Genomic DNA, 15,159 nt, shown 5'->3' on the forward strand with positions numbered 1-15,159 from the left:
TCCACCAAACTGCCGAATGTGAAATGTATCTATTATGTACGACTTAAAGTGTGTCGTGCTTATTAAGCTTTGGCAAGTTTGGGTTGTAATTATCATCATTTACTACATTGACCAAAAAAGCCTAGCCATTTAGATCATACATCAAAGTCTTTCCAAGTTCTTGCTACTTGGTGTTGTTTAGAAGAACCAAGAGAATAAGGGAAAAATTAGAAGAAGAAAATTGTAAATAAAATAAACAACAATCTCATTTCTCCACGTGATGTAGATGTAGATGATGATGATGATGATGAGAAATGTATAAGCTATGGTATACAAAGTGTTCACGCATGTGAGTGAAACTCAGGGAATAGTTAAGATAATTTATATGACTTCTGTTGTTTGGACGAAAATGACTTCATTTGGCGTTAGTAGTTTCTTTATCTATGACATTCTCAAATGCACCAACTAGTTCTCTCACCTTGTTCCTCCTCTTTTCAGCTACTAGCTTACTGGCTGTCTCCTCGATCACATCATTGTACGGTGTTGCAGGTTCCTTCTTCCCTTGCACTTGGCTTTTGGCGGCAACATTTGCTACCTCCGTCCCCGCCTTTTGCTTTGCCTCTGCCTTTGGCTCTGTCTTTTTCTCTGCCTCACCGCGAGGATTGTTGTGAGGTACTTCCACGCATGCTGCTATCTAATGAAAACATCATTGGTATTTTTAACCCCATTTGATGACTTTCTTGATTTTGTTCGATTATTCATCTTGCTGCATTGTCATGCATGATTACAAATATATGAAACATATTTCTGTCTAGTACTTATGTTGGGGTGATGACTGATGAACCGTATGAAATTTATGATTGGCTTAATTCATCTGAAACTTCTGTTGATCGTGAGCGATTCAATCCTTCGTGATCCTGTGCAGATGAATGCCCCACTTTCAGCAATGATGAGAAGTCCACCTCCTTGTGTTACAACGACTACTAGTATTGGTCATGTAGTTGATCTAGTTTTGAAAAAGAAGTATAAAATGGTTATTGTTGTAAAACACAGCAACTTGAATGGTACCACGCATGGGTCTAGGGCAGTCGGTGTTTTTACAGCTGAACAATTACATAACGTTGTGGCGCCTGTGCCAGAGGGGTTGAAACAAAAGCACACTGTTCGTAGAAGTTTAACAATGTTTTGATGATGCCTTTTATTATCATTCCACTTTTTTCTGTAAATAAAGTTTTGGCAAATATGAGTAGCTAAGCTGAGATCACCTTAATGCATGTAAAAGTTTTGGCTAATTGAACGGGAATCCTTTTCACCGTGTAATTGGACTGTTCCACCTGTTGAATATTGGCAATATCCCACATTAGGAAAAGATAGAAAGGGAGGGGGTTTGGTTTGTTATATATAGAACCCCTCCCCCTTTGGTTGTATCATCCCAAAATCTTCTCCTTTGTAATATTTCTAGAGGAAATATTAATTTGGTAGTGTCCGAGGACGTAAGCTAAATTGGCCGAACCTCGTTAAAACTCTGGTATTTTATTTCTTATTTGTTTGCTTTTATTTAATAGCTTTATGTTGGTTATATTTATTTAGTTATTATTGCTATAAATATCTAAGTGAGTTCTGTCTAGTTGTTGGATTTTAAGCGGGACCATTGTGACCCCTCCAATTTAACTGGGAATTTTCTTAGTATAATTGTTGGCATAATAATTATCTAAATATTTCTGATAATATTGTTATTAATATTATCGTCGCTTCCGCAACAATTGGTATCCGAGCCAAGGTTTTGTAGTATGCTCTGTGTTTGCAGCTTAGTCTGATCTTACACATCAGAAACATTTCCTAAAGCTTGTGGGTATTCTGCATTTGGTGGCTATTAAGTAGAAGCTATGGCAAAAATGACAGAAGAAAAACCATCCATATCAACAACTTCCACTTCGTACATTTTGCCGAGGATTGGAACTGCAAATACGAGATTTGTAGTGGAAATTTTTGATGGAACAGGTCATTTCGGCATGTGGCAAAGTGAGCTTCTAGATGCCCTATTTCAACAGGGTCTAGATATTGCCATTGAGGAAGAAAAACCAGAAGGGGTTGATGATAAAGAATGGAAGACCATCAACCGATTGGCATGTGGTACAATTCGATCATGTCTTTCCAGAGAGCAGAAGTATATATTCAGTAAAGAGACTTCTGCAAGTAAATTGTGGAAAGCATTGGAGGAGAAATTCTTGAAGAAGAACAGTCAAAATAAGTTGCATATGAAGAAAAGACTGTTTCGTTTCAATTATGTTCCTGGTACCACGATGAACGAGCACATTACCAATTTTAATCAGCTGGTGGCTGATTTGTTGAATTTGGATGTGACTTTTGAAGACGAAGACTTGGCGTTAATGTTGTTGGGATCGCTTCCAGAGGAGTTTGAGTACCTTGAAACTACTTTACTTCATGGAAAGTCGGAAGTAACTTTCAATGAAGTAACTGCTGCATTGTATAGCTATGAACTACGCCGAAAGGATAAGTTGAAAGGTTCAAGTGAAGCAGCAGTGGAAGCATTGGTAACAAGAGATCGTCAGAAAAGTCAGTCTAAGGGGAAGAGAAGAAAGTCCAAAGGTCGAGTTGTTGCCAAAGATGAATGTTCCTTTCGCAAAGAAAAAGGACATTGGAAGAAAGATTGTCCAAAATTGAAGAAAAAAGGGAAGACTCCGCAAGATGCAAATGTTGCAGAATGCAATAGTGAAGCAGAGTCAGACTTTTCTCTTAGTATGACATCTTCAACATTACATGCAGATGAGTGGATCATGGATTCTGGTTGTTCCTATCATATGTGTCCCATTCGGGAATGGTTCTTTGAATTTCAAAAACTAGATGAAGGGGTTGTTTACATGGGTAATGATAACACATGTAAAATAGCCGGGATAGGTTCAATTAAACTGAGGAGTCATGATGGATCTACTAGAATTTTGCGGGATGTACGATATGTCCCAAAGTTGAAGAAGAATCTCATCTCTTTGGGGTCGTTAGAATCTAAAGGCCTAGTTGTGACAATACGAGATGGAGTTCTTAAAGCAACTTCAGGAGCATTGGTGATGTTGAAAGGCATAAGAAAGAACAATCTGTATTACTACCAAGGTAGTACAGTGGTCGGGACAACAGCAGCAGCAATTTCGAGTACCAAGAAGGACGCTGAGGCAACACAGCTGTGGCATATGCGTTTGGGCCATGCTGGTGAAAAATCCTTGCAAACTCTAGCCAAGCAAGGATTATTGAAAGGTACAAAGACTTGCAAACTTGAATTTTGCGAGCATTGTGTTCTGGGAAAACAACGAAGGGTGAAATTTGGCACTGGGATTCACAATACTAAAGGTATTCTGGATTATGTGCATTCTGATGTATGGGGACCGTCCAAGACTCCATCACTTGGAGGAAGACGTTATTTTGTCACCTTTATTGATGATTTTTCCAGACGAGTTTGGGTGTTTCCTATGAAGAACAAAGATGAGGTGCTTGAAGTTTTCCTTAAGTGGAAAACTAAAGTTGAAAATCAGACAGGAAGGAAGATTAAGGTTCTCCGATCAGACAACGGTGGAGAATATAAAAGCGATCCTTTCCTGAAGATATGCCAAGATTGTGGCATAGTAAGGCACTTCACCGTAGGTGGAACACCGCAACAGAATGGGGTGGCAGAGCGTATGAATCGAACGCTTGTGGAGAAAGTTCGATGTATGTTATCTAATGCTGGATTAGATAGAAAGTTTTGGGCTGAGGCTGTGATGTACGCTCAACATCTCATCAATCATTTGCCATCATCTGCTATAAATGGCAAGACTCCTTTGGAGAAATGGTATGGAAAACCTGCTACTGATTATGACACCTTGCGCATTTTTGGTTCTATTGCATATTATCATGTGAAAGAATCAAAGTTAGATCCAAGAGCAAAGAAGGCTCTATTCATGGGCTTCAATGCTGGTGTTAAGGGATATCGTTTGTGGTGTCTAGAGGCAAAGAAGACGATAATCAGTAGGGATGTTACCTTTCATGAATCTGCCATGTTGAATAAGGTAAATCCAGAAGGAGTGAGTAGTACTTCGCAGCAGGTGGAGTGTACTCCGCAGCAGGTGGAGTTTGAGCAGAGTGTGGTAATTCCAGCAGAAGGTACCACTAGTGATTCTTCATTGGCAGATGCAGAGTCAGATGAGGAAGAGGTTTCTACCCAAGAACCTCAACAGCAATCAGAGCCAATTGCAGTCAGAAGGCAGAGACGAGAAATTCAGAAACCAGCTCGTTTCACTGACATGGTAGCTTATGCACTTCCAGTTGTTGATAATATTCCATCCACTTACACCGAAGCCATTCAGAGTTTAGAGAATAATAGATGGTTAGGTGCAATGGAAGAGGAAATGCAATCTCTAGAGAAAAACAAGACGTGGAAGCTGGCACAACTACCAAAAGGGAAGAAGGCGATTGGTTGCAAATTTGAAGACACTATTGAAGTTAGTGTTATGAGAAGATGTTCGAAGATGTGGAATATCGCCAAGGTGGAGATTTGTTGAATATTGGCAATATCCCACATTAGGAAAAGATAGAAAGGGAGGGGTTTGGTTTGTTATATATAGAACCCCTCCCCCTTTGGTTGTATCATCCCAAAATCTTCTCCTTTGTAATATTTCTAGAGGAAATATTAATTTGGTAGTGTCCGAGGACGTAAGCTAAATTGGCCGAACCTCGTTAAAACTCTGGTATTTTATTTCTTATTTGTTTGCTTTTATTTAATAGCTTTATGTTGGTTATATTTATTTAGTTATTATTGCTATAAATATCTAAGTGAGTTCTGTCTAGTTGTTGGATTTTAAGCGGGACCATTGTGACCCCTCCAATTTAACTGGGAATTTTCTTAGTATAATTGTTGGCATAATAATTATCTAAATATTTCTGATAATATTGTTATTAATATTATCGTCGCTTCCGCAACACCACCAAACTGCCGAATGTGAAATGTATCTATTATGTACGACTTAAAGTGTGTCGTGCTTATTAAGCTTTGGCAAGTTTGGGTTGTAATTATCATCATTTACTACATTGACCAAAAAAGCCTAGCCATTTAGATCATACATCAAAGTCTTTCCAAGTTCTTTCTACTTGGTGTTGTTTAGAAGAACCAAGAGAATAAGGGAAAAATTAGAAGAAGAAAATTGTAAATAAAATAAACAACAATCTCATTTCTCCACGTGATGTAGATGTAGATGATGATGATGATGATGAGAAATGTATAAGCTATGGTATACAAAGTGTTCACGCATGTGAGTGAAACTCAGGGAATAGTTAAGATAATTTATATGACTTCTGTTGTTTGGACGAAAATGACTTCATTTGGCGTTAGTAGTTTCTTTATCTATGACATTCTCAAATGCACCAACTAGTTCTCTCACCTTGTTCCTCCTCTTTTCAGCTACTAGCTTACTGGCTGTCTCCTCGATCACATCATTGTACGGTGTTGCAGGTTCCTTCTTCCCTTGCACTTGGCTTTTGGCGGCAACATTTGCTACCTCCGTCCCCGCCTTTTGCTTTGCCTCTGCCTTTGGCTCTGTCTTTTTCTCTGCCTCTGTCTCTGTCTTTTGCTCTGCCTCTGTATCTGTCTTTTGTTCTACCTCTGTCTCTGTCTTTTGCTGTGCCTCCGTCTCTGCCTTTTGGTCTGCCTCTGGCTCTGCCTCTATCTCTGCCTTTTGCTCTTTCTCTGGCTCTGCGTCTAATTCTTTAACCATTTTTTCTTTAATGGATTCAAGGCCTTGCGGCTGGTTACCTTCATCAGCATCCTCCTGCCTGCTTTCTGGTTGCTTTTCTTCTTGTTCTTCTTCAGTTTCTTTAGTAGCAGCAACAACCTCGTTAGTTGCATTTTCTTCTCCATATTCAGTTTCGGTTTTCACCTCCTGGTCCTCAAGAGGAGTCTTTTCCTGCTGGGGATCTGCACCAGCAATGATCTCCTCTTGGCTGTGGTTTTCCTTATCCCCACAATCATGTTGAGTATGATCAGGTTTTCCTTCCTCAACCTTATCTTCCACCTTTTCAGGTTTAGGCTCATGCTCATGCTCAGACGGACTCTGAGGCTCGGGCTCAGTCTCAGGCTCTGTCTCAGTCTCATTATGTTCTTGTGAAACTGCATTAGAAAAATCTGCCGTATCTTGTCCTCCTTCATCGGTATCACTTGTGACTTGAGTATTAGTATCTACATCCAAGGCATCCGCATTGGCAGTCTCTTCAGCTTTTGGTAAATTGGTATCATACATCTCATCCTCATCATCTTTCACAACCTCCTCAGGCTCAACTTGATGGTCCACATTTTCCTTATTTTCATGCTTGGTTTCGGGAGACTGAGCTTCCTTTCTATCGGGACTACTTGGAGGTTTCATTGGAGGAGTAGAAGTTCCCCTCTTACTCCTACTAGTTCTAGTAGTAGCAGAGGTAGTGGTATTAGGGGCCCTCCTAGACGAAGATAACGTCTGCGTGTGTGGTTTGGCTGCAGCAATTGCCTTTTTGGCAACCCTTTCCAAAGGTGCCTTGGGTGCAGTAGCAGATTTAGAAGAAAAAGATGGGGATGTTGATGTTGATGCTGATGCTGATGCTGATTTTTGTCGAACAGGAGAGATCAGTGCCTTGTGAGCTCGAGCAGCTGAGGGAGGCCTATCAAAAGATCTTCTTCTCATAACACTTGGACTTTGGCAAGGGTCTTCGGCCCCCGGTTTCTTTAAATTCTTGAGTGCAGCATCAGTGCGTGAACTCTTCGTAGGCTTGAGATAGTTTGGCAATTGTTTTTCAGTGGAATCGGAAGCAGTTGAGGAAGAGGAAGTGGCTTTTCTTGGAGAAGGCTTTGAATTTAAAGGGGAAGTACCCCTCTTCTCTTTCACCGGAGTACTAGTTTCTCTTCTTGTGGTGGCCATCAGTCCTGCATTATTACCAAATATAAATATACATACAAAAAAAAGAAAAAAACTTGACCCAAAAGGAAGATGTAGCAGAGCATCTTGCTGAATCTCATATACATGCACATATAATAGTACGAGGACTTATTTCGTGTTGCCTTCAGTTTGAGAATATATATATATATTCACAAAAATTCAAAGTTGAGTAATATTTATACATACATACACGTGTTTAAGAATGAAAAAGAACAGCATGCCATTCCCAATAAAATTTCCAAGACTAGAATGTATGGTATATTTCACTTCTAATCTCAGGAAACCAAGAAAAGTATGGCTATCCCTGCCACCCTCATTCACAAATGCAAAAATATCTATACATAAATGAAGATGAAGAACGGGAGAAAGACGGGGTTAGCACCTTGATGATGAAACCAAAGTCTTGGGATGGGAACAAATGATTGAAATGATTTGATACTCAGAAGAGTTGTTGTATATGAAGAAGAAGAAGAAGAGGACAAACAAAGATAAGTTGGTTTGTTTTGTTAGTTTGGGAAACAAGAACCAAAGGACAATGGAGCGTCAATATCGCAATACACGCATATCGGGTGTTAAAAACCATATTTATCTGGTTCATCCAACCTGCCCATAAATTGGGAAATTTTGACCTTTTCAACCATATTTCTTTGGTCTTTAGCCAGATTGGCTTTCAACATCTTTGGCAAATTAGTTGTCGCCACCCACTTCCATTACTATATATACCTACTGCTCTACTGAATGCAGGCTCGTCTGTTTTTTTGTTAACAAACACGTACTCAATTTCACTAATATTGTTAATTGTAATAGGTATTCTCTAATAAAGTTATTATACCAATTTCACTTGATGATGATTTTGTCGGCCCAAAACTCAATTCCTAGGCCCAAAATAGGGCACAACAATTACAATAACATTGATTGAATCATCACCTGATGTTATATTGTGAAATTTCTGTAAATGGTAAAAGATATTAAATATGCAATCAAATGGCTTTCTTACTATATTTTAATCTTAATTTTAAAAATATCATAATAAATTCATCGTAAATTAAAAAAAAGGACAATAACATTGATTGAATCATCACCTGATGTTATATTGTGAAATTTCTGTAAATGGTAAAAGATATTAAATATGCAATCAAATGGCTTTCTTACTATATTTTAATCTTAATTTTAAAAATATCATAATAAATTCATCGTAAATAAGTGTGAGATTAAGCAAAGTATTTAAAGAAAATGGCCGTTGGACCCAAACACTATATATATTTTTAATTTTTTAAGGTATATACTGTAGACCTATTTATGGGTCAAGTTATCCGTCCAAATTCGAAGGCCTGCTCAAATTTTGGGAAGGTTAGGAAGGAAATATTAGGCCTGAAAAATGGAATCTGACAAAAAAATCACACTTGTTTAAAATGTGAGTCAAGTTTGGACTTAAACATTCAAAGCTTGAGCCTTACTTGGCCCGACCTGTTTTAAATTTATAATACATTATATTATGTAATTTAGAACATATTAAAAAAAATAAAATTACGATAAAAATATATAATACTACTCTAATGTAAACATTAAAATAATATTAAGATCACTATATAAAAAATTTCAATAAATAAAAAATTGTATAAAATTGGTCAAGTAACTTATAGGGCACCAAGACAATTGGTCATTTGTTAAAAATTTGATATTACATTTATTTTAATATTTTTAGTGTTTTTCATGTATTATGTTTTTTAATTTTTTATATAAAAAATTTAATACGGGTAGGTCAAACTAAGCTCGAGTTTTAACATTTTTATCTAGACTAAATTTAGATAAATTTCTAAATTTATTTTTTTATCGAGTCGAATTAAATCTATTAAATAAATCTAAAAATTAATTAAGACTCGACTCCACCTATAAACACCTTTAATGAATGTGCGAAACTGACATTTACTTTATTAACTTTAAAGATATATTTTTATATATATATATTTTTACGTCTCATAGCTGAGTATACATAAATGAACAATTATAATTTTTTTTTTGAAAATATAGTATTAAAAGTTACTGCTAATGAAAACTTGGACATTATTCACAAAAATTCAACGTCGTGAGTTTCTATATACCTATGTTAGGCTTTTTTATTAAAATAAATTAAAAAAAAGAATTATTTATCAAAATAAGTTGTCAGCCCAATTATATATGAAAATGGAGTGTTTTGTTCATTCGTGCCTATCTGGCAGCCGCAAATAATTATTTTATATTAATTTTTTTTGTTTTTTAAATAAAATATTATTTTTTTATTTTTATTAAAAATATTTAAATATATATACGGGTAAAAATATAGTTTAACAGGTCAAAATACGGGTAAAAAGGAATCGAGCCTATCAGATTCGCGCCTGGTAGATAGGTGCAAATGGGCAGCCCGAACAGTGCACCTCCAGCTGCTGCATGCTGCCCACGACGCTGGCCCTGCTGCCCGAACAATCCCTCCCTGCAGCCTCCGTAATTTATAAATTTATTTTCAAATTTTTACTTTATGGGAATCGAACCAACTCATTCAAATTCAATAAAAATAATAATTATGTTCAAAAATTCTTATTTCATATTTTTTCGCGTTAAATTTATAAAGTCTACCACCATGTAATTATAGTCAGCAATATTTCTAATCTTTTTATTTTTTTTCTAGATAAGGGCACATCTTTATTACATCAAAAAATAGATAAATAAACCATCAAAATTAAGTCTGATTATTGAAGAAGCATAATATCGACTCACATATTTAAACAAATATCAAGCCTGTAAAGAATGATTATTATTTTTATTTATTTGAAAATCAAGTTAAAATTTATACAAACCTATTTTTTTTAAACTTTAGCATATACATAGAATATGATTGGGACCATAAAAGAAACAATGCGATTGGTAACTTTCACCTGCTACAAAATTTAGAATATTGATATTGTATTCACCAATTATAGGAGCATAACAAATACTTCATTTATATGCCGTCTAATTAAAAACTTCTAAATTTATTTTAGTGAAAAAACCAGCATCGACCAAATCATTTGATGTGTTTATTTGATAATCGGGGTATATATAGAGGAAAAGGTAAGCTCGTGTGGGCCCCACCACAACCATTTGCGCCTCTGAGGTAGGCACAATCATTTGCGCCTCAGAGAAAGGCTCGATTAGTCGCGCCTCTCAAGTAGGCGCAACCTGTATTCGTATTTATACGCGGGTCATACTGACCATAAAATATTTTTTTAATATAAAAAACAAAAAAATATTTTTTTAATATAAAATAATCATTCGCGCCTGTGAGATAGTTGCGAATGAAAAAAACACCTCATTTTAATAAATAATTTAGCTGAGAACTTATTTTTGTAAATAATTTTTTTTTTAATTTATTTTAGTAAAAACCCCCCCTATATTACCATATGTGAGTTTGATGGATTGATTTTAGTCAGTAGCTGATTTGATCTTTGTTTTTTCACTGTCACAGAGCACGTCACGTTTTGTTGGGATAAAGTAAATGAATAAAAGGAAAATACTTACTATATTCTTTTCTTCTTTCTTTGTTCATTCATAACTGCTGCCTTTTGTATTCATTCATTCATTCTCTTTCCCCACTTCATCTTCTTTAAGACTTTAAGATCTCGCTTTCTCTTTCTCTCTGTATATTTTGAATAATCAAAAGGAGAAGACGGAGAAGCAAAGAGGTAGAATATAGTTGCCTTTTCCTCCATAACGCACTTTGTTTCTTCGCTTTTATTCTTCTCCTTTCTTCTTTTCTTTTTTACTTGCATGAATTCTCGTTTTTCACCTCACATATTAAATTCTTATTTCGAAGAAAAAACTGGGTCTTTGTTTTAATCGAACTTCTTTATTTTTCGATAATTTTACGTACATATTAAAGATTGATTATTTTGATGTCTTGATCATTCTGCTTTCCAAGAATGTTTTGGTATTTGAGTGTCATAAAATCTGTACGGTTTTTTCAATTTGCTTTTTTTCTTTTTGGTCTCCTTTGTCTGCTATGCTGTTTTCAAGTTTAATTTTGTTTTGAAGTGTGATCAGCTTTGTGTCCACCCTTAAATCACGGACAAAGCCTCTTCTATTTTTACAAAAGAAAAAAAAGGGAAATGAATGATTGTTTGGGGAATTATTCAACCAAATAGAGAGACCCACTTTTATTGGGATCAAATTCAATGGTGGAGCATGCCACTATCTAGTGTCCTTTATTTATTTTCTTTCTTTTTTCTTCAGTGTTCACTTTTTTTTTTTGAGAAGTCACTTAAAGGTTCTCTCTCTTGAACGTGTTTTATCCTTTGATGACAAAGCCTGTTTCTCACTTTCATATCTTTCTTTCTTTCTTGTGAGCTCTCAAGTATCCATCCATCTTATTGCTTCACTTTGGTTTTGAGCTGTTTTTTTTTTCTTTTAGATTTTGCCATCTCTTTCTGTGTGTGAATGTGCCTATAGAATTGTAGTTTTATTGATATTAAAGAAAGTAAAAACATTTGGGTTTAGGACTAAGTTATGCAAATTCTCCTTGTGTTAACAAGTTGTAGTTTTTCCCCTTTTGGGAAGGGGGATAAAGTTAGCAATACAGATTATATTACGTGTTGCAAAATCTACCATTATGGTTCCAACTTTGTAGCTCAAGTATTGCTTACAGTCAACTGTCTTTTAGGATTTCTTCAACTTCATTGGCAATTACACTTCTGATTGATTAGTTATAATTATGTTACAGGGGAAAAAACCTTTACTTGTTTAAGTAAAGAACAGTCGAAGTAATATTTTTAAGGCACTACATTTGGTTTTTGTGTGGAAAAGGGCAAGCAATTTTGAGGTGGGATTTATGTACTAACATCTCTGCCCTTCTATAAATTTATGTTAGTTTTGCGTTGGAAGTTGCCCGCTTTGTAAGTTTAACAAATTGTTTATTTTTGGCCTTGGGAACATTCAAGTTTGTATAGGAGTATTGAGAGTGATAACGATCTTTGGTAATGAAGGTTGTTGTTGGTAACATGGTTGAGCTCCAATTGTTGGATTGTTAAGAGGCAACGTTTTATTTTCAATTTTTATTTTACCACCAATAAATTGTGACTGCTTCCGGCAGTATACATTGTGTGCTTGTAGTTAGGGTTTTTGGGGTTTTCTTTCCTGTCCTGAACTAAAGTTACGTCATGGCTGAGGATCTCTGTCATTACTTTTGTTTTTGCTCGGTATGTAGTCATCATATGATACATTTATTTTGATGTTTTTCCAGATATAAAGGATACTTGTTGCCTACATGGATGGATATACTGGTAAAAGAGCTGTTAATGGACTTGTACCTGGCAAGGGATCAGGTCTCATCTTGAAGGATCATGTTAATATCAGAGAACAAAATCCACAATTTTGCAACCGTATTGGATGCAGTAGGAGGCTGAACTCCACGAAAGGAACACCAAATTGCTACTCTGGAAAAGCCAAATGTTCGAAGCCTTCTTACCACCCTTCATCGAGTGGCAAGGAAATTATTGGAAGTTCCTCTGGGGTATACACTGAAGTTAGCAACACTAGAAAATCCTCTACAAATATTCTCAGAAAGCTATCATCTCAGCTGGAAATAGATTCATCTGAAACTAGTAGTGTTCAGGAAGAGCCAGAGGTGTCAGAGCTCTTATTTCCTCTAGGAAAGATTCAAGGAGGGTTGCAGCCCGAATCTGAAGATTCTGATTCTGGCGAAGTTACTGTGCTGGAAGTGGGAAGCTCCAGCGTAGCATCAAACACAAAACGGGGGAGAAGCTTTATTCAGAACTCTGGGCTGGGCAACCAGGATACTCTGGCTAGTCCATCTGTTACTTTGGCATCTCGAAGTGCTTTCCAGGCAACTCAAGGTAACACAAGCAAGTACGGTTTGAGAAATTTAGGATGTGACTCTATTTCTGTTGTTGCCCCTGCCGGTTGCTCATCATCAGATTCAAGCTTCAGCAGAAGGAAAAATTCGGTAAAAAAGAGAGATTCTGAAGGAGAGAGTAGTTCCTCCACCTGGGGAAAGAAGTTGAGTGGGTCATCTCCGGAGGGACTGAACAATAGTTCTAGCCTCAGTGTTTCAATTTCTGATTCAAGGCGTGCCAGAAATTGGTCTTCTAATAGGGATTGTGGTATTGCTTCTTCAGTTAGGACTCAGAGATCAAACAGTAGTTATGGTAGAGGGAGACTCCCTAACCAAGCAAATGGAAATAGTTTAACTTTGAATGAGTCACCCATAGTCATCCCACAGGCACCTCAATCTCATATTCATACTGATATGAATGCTCTTGTTCCCATAGAAACTGCCTCAACTCGTACTAGTTCTTACAGTCGATCAGGTAGTATAGATGAGAGTTTACGAAGTTTCATGCCTTCCAGTCCTTCAGAAGTTAGTGGTTACCACTCTTCAGTGAACCGGGGTAGCTTCCAGCACTACAATATGGATGGCTTTGCAGAGGTATATTAGCAGAGCATTTCAACCTGCATTGCTTATTCATGGATTTATAAATTTGTCTTCTCTCTCTCCCCCCGCTCCCCCCTGTGTGGAACTCAGGGAAGGGTCTGCATGAGCTTGCAAAAATGGAATATCTTTACCCATTTATATCTTGAACCATCTGGTGCTGCAGAGTTCTCTACAGGGAGAGGCATATTGAAATATTAGTAGTCTATTTGTAGTATCATTGGAGGCATATTGAAATCTTAGTAGTCTGTTTGTAGTATCATTAGATTATTGAAGTTTCATCTGTTTCCTTGGTATTTACGCAGGTATTATTAGAACTTGAGAGAATTGAACAAGATGAAGAGTTGACATACGAGGTAATTAGTTTTGAAGTGTCTGAGTTTACCTAATTATTCTCTGTTGTTGATTATGTTTCTGTCTTGCAGCAATTACTTGTTCTAGAGACCAGCTTGCTCCTTAATGGCCTGGACTTTTATGATCGGCATAGAGATATGAGATTGGATATAGATGATATGTCATATGAGGTTTCTCTTTGTTTCACTATGTTGGTTCAAGTCTGCATTTGTTTTTTCTCCATGCTATGCTCATTAAGATAAATTAAAGGTGTCAGTTTTTCTTGCTATTCATGACAGGAATTACTAGCTCTAGAAGAAAGGATGGGAACTGTTAGCACTGCGGTACCAGAAGCAGAGTTATCAAAATGCCTTAAGAGTGGTATCTACAAGGCAACATCTTTGGAGGATGCAAATGTCAGATTTGAGGGTGAAAAAAATGATATCAAATGCAGCATATGCCAGGTCCTTTGCTACTTAACCTTCCATTCTGTTAATGAAAACTTTGTGCTATTTATTTTCCTCTACTCATCTCTGGATGTGACTGCAATGGCTTCATGACTGGTTTCACTAACTTAATGGAATTCATTGGTTTTTTTTTCCCTTTCGCAGGAAGAGTATGTTATTGGGGATGAAGTAGGGAGGTTGCATTGTGAGCATAGGTATCACATTGCATGCATACAAAAGTGGCTACGGATGAAGAACTGGTGCCCTATTTGCAAAGCATCAGCAGAACCCACCCAGTCTTGTTCGCCTACTTCATATTTGAGTTGAATTTGACAAAAAGGAAGCAAGAATTTGCAAAGCATCAGCAGAACCCACCCAGTCTTGTTCGCCTACTTCATATTCGAGTTGAATTTGACAAAAAGGAAGCAAGAGACCGAGTTTATCTTCAGCATTTTTTTAATGATCATATCTACCCCTTTCATGTCAAGTTGTCAACCAACTTACAAACCAGGTGCTCTTGGCTTTGCACCAAAACTCATTCTCCCATATAAGAAATGTGAATATGAAAACACGCTTGTTGGTACTGTTGTTTGCCGCAAATATTAGTTAGGTGCATGATGAACTTGTTTTCTTACATCTGCTGGTAATTTGAAGGTTGGATAAACAGCGATACGGGCTTTTATGTGATCAGTAAACTAACAGCTATAGCCACCAACTTTCATGGGGTTATTACATTTACATTTTGGAATAAGGGTTTATCTTAACAATGCATGAATTTCAGTCTCTAATCTGTGAGGCTTCGAAGGGGTACACCTGCAGTACAGGCTAAAGGAGCTTTTATTGCTTAGTCGTCCTCTTTCCTTCTATACAAGGTTGTATGTTTTTAAACGCGGGTGAGTTCCTTGTATGTTTCAGAGGTTGTCATCAGCTAAACCAATTCAAGAAACTTATTATGTTTTGAGGTTTTGAGGATGCAAATCAATGACCTCAA

General features: G+C 36.8%; 2 protein-coding genes across 8 annotated transcripts; one reads left to right on the forward strand and one right to left on the reverse strand.

The window, feature by feature from the left end:
• Positions 1–223: 223 nt before the first annotated feature.
• LOC107937904 (uncharacterized protein DDB_G0286299) lies at positions 224–7,701 on the reverse strand. Of its 3 annotated transcripts, none has more exons than XM_041113026.1 (3): positions 7,312–7,701; positions 5,625–6,916; positions 224–628 (listed from the first exon to the last, which is right to left on the reverse strand). In XM_041113026.1, the coding sequence occupies exons 2-3, from the start codon at positions 6,909–6,911 to the stop codon at positions 395–397; spliced, it is 1,521 nt and encodes a 506-aa protein (XP_040968960.1). In that variant the 5' UTR covers positions 6,912–6,916; positions 7,312–7,701; the 3' UTR covers positions 224–394. The 3 variants fall into 3 exon arrangements, with proteins under 3 accessions (XP_040968960.1, XP_040968959.1, XP_040968958.1); XM_041113025.1 differs by having other exon boundaries at positions 5,577–6,916; positions 7,312–7,700; XM_041113024.1 differs by lacking the exon at positions 224–628 and having other exon boundaries at positions 5,032–6,916; positions 7,312–7,699.
• Positions 7,702–10,408: 2,707 nt separating this feature from the next.
• On the forward strand, positions 10,409–14,802 carry LOC107937938 (probable E3 ubiquitin-protein ligase RHG1A). Of its 5 annotated transcripts, none has more exons than XM_016870953.2 (7): positions 10,476–10,627; positions 11,662–11,760; positions 12,181–13,386; positions 13,695–13,745; positions 13,815–13,913; positions 14,022–14,186; positions 14,334–14,802. In XM_016870953.2, the coding sequence occupies exons 3-7, from the start codon at positions 12,205–12,207 to the stop codon at positions 14,493–14,495; spliced, it is 1,659 nt and encodes a 552-aa protein (XP_016726442.1). In that variant the 5' UTR covers positions 10,476–10,627; positions 11,662–11,760; positions 12,181–12,204; the 3' UTR covers positions 14,496–14,802. The 5 variants fall into 5 exon arrangements, with proteins under 5 accessions (XP_040968961.1, XP_016726442.1, XP_040968963.1 ...); XM_041113030.1 differs by lacking the exon at positions 10,476–10,627 and adding an exon at positions 11,329–11,573; XM_041113027.1 differs by lacking the exon at positions 11,662–11,760 and having other exon boundaries at positions 10,409–10,627.
• Positions 14,803–15,159: the final 357 nt, after the last annotated feature.

The sequence above is a fragment of the Gossypium hirsutum genome, chromosome A05 (genome assembly GCF_007990345.1).
Source record: "Gossypium hirsutum isolate 1008001.06 chromosome A05, Gossypium_hirsutum_v2.1, whole genome shotgun sequence".
Taxonomy (NCBI): Eukaryota; Viridiplantae; Streptophyta; class Magnoliopsida; order Malvales; family Malvaceae; genus Gossypium; species Gossypium hirsutum.

Coding starts and splice junctions, on each gene's coding strand:
- LOC107937904 (XM_041113025.1), bottom strand. CDS start 6,911: ATGGCCACCACAAGAAGAGAAACTAGTACTCCGGTGAAAGAGAAGAGG. Junction 629..5,576: donor AGCAAAAGACAGAGACAGAG/GCAGAGAAAAAG, acceptor CCTCGCGGTGAG/GCAGAGAAAAAGACAGAGCC.
- LOC107937938 (XM_041113027.1), top strand. CDS start 12,205: ATGGATGGATATACTGGTAAAAGAGCTGTTAATGGACTTGTACCTGGC. Junction 13,387..13,694: donor ATATGGATGGCTTTGCAGAG/GTATATTAGCAG, acceptor GTATTTACGCAG/GTATTATTAGAACTTGAGAG. Junction 13,746..13,814: donor ATGAAGAGTTGACATACGAG/GTAATTAGTTTT, acceptor TCTGTCTTGCAG/CAATTACTTGTTCTAGAGAC.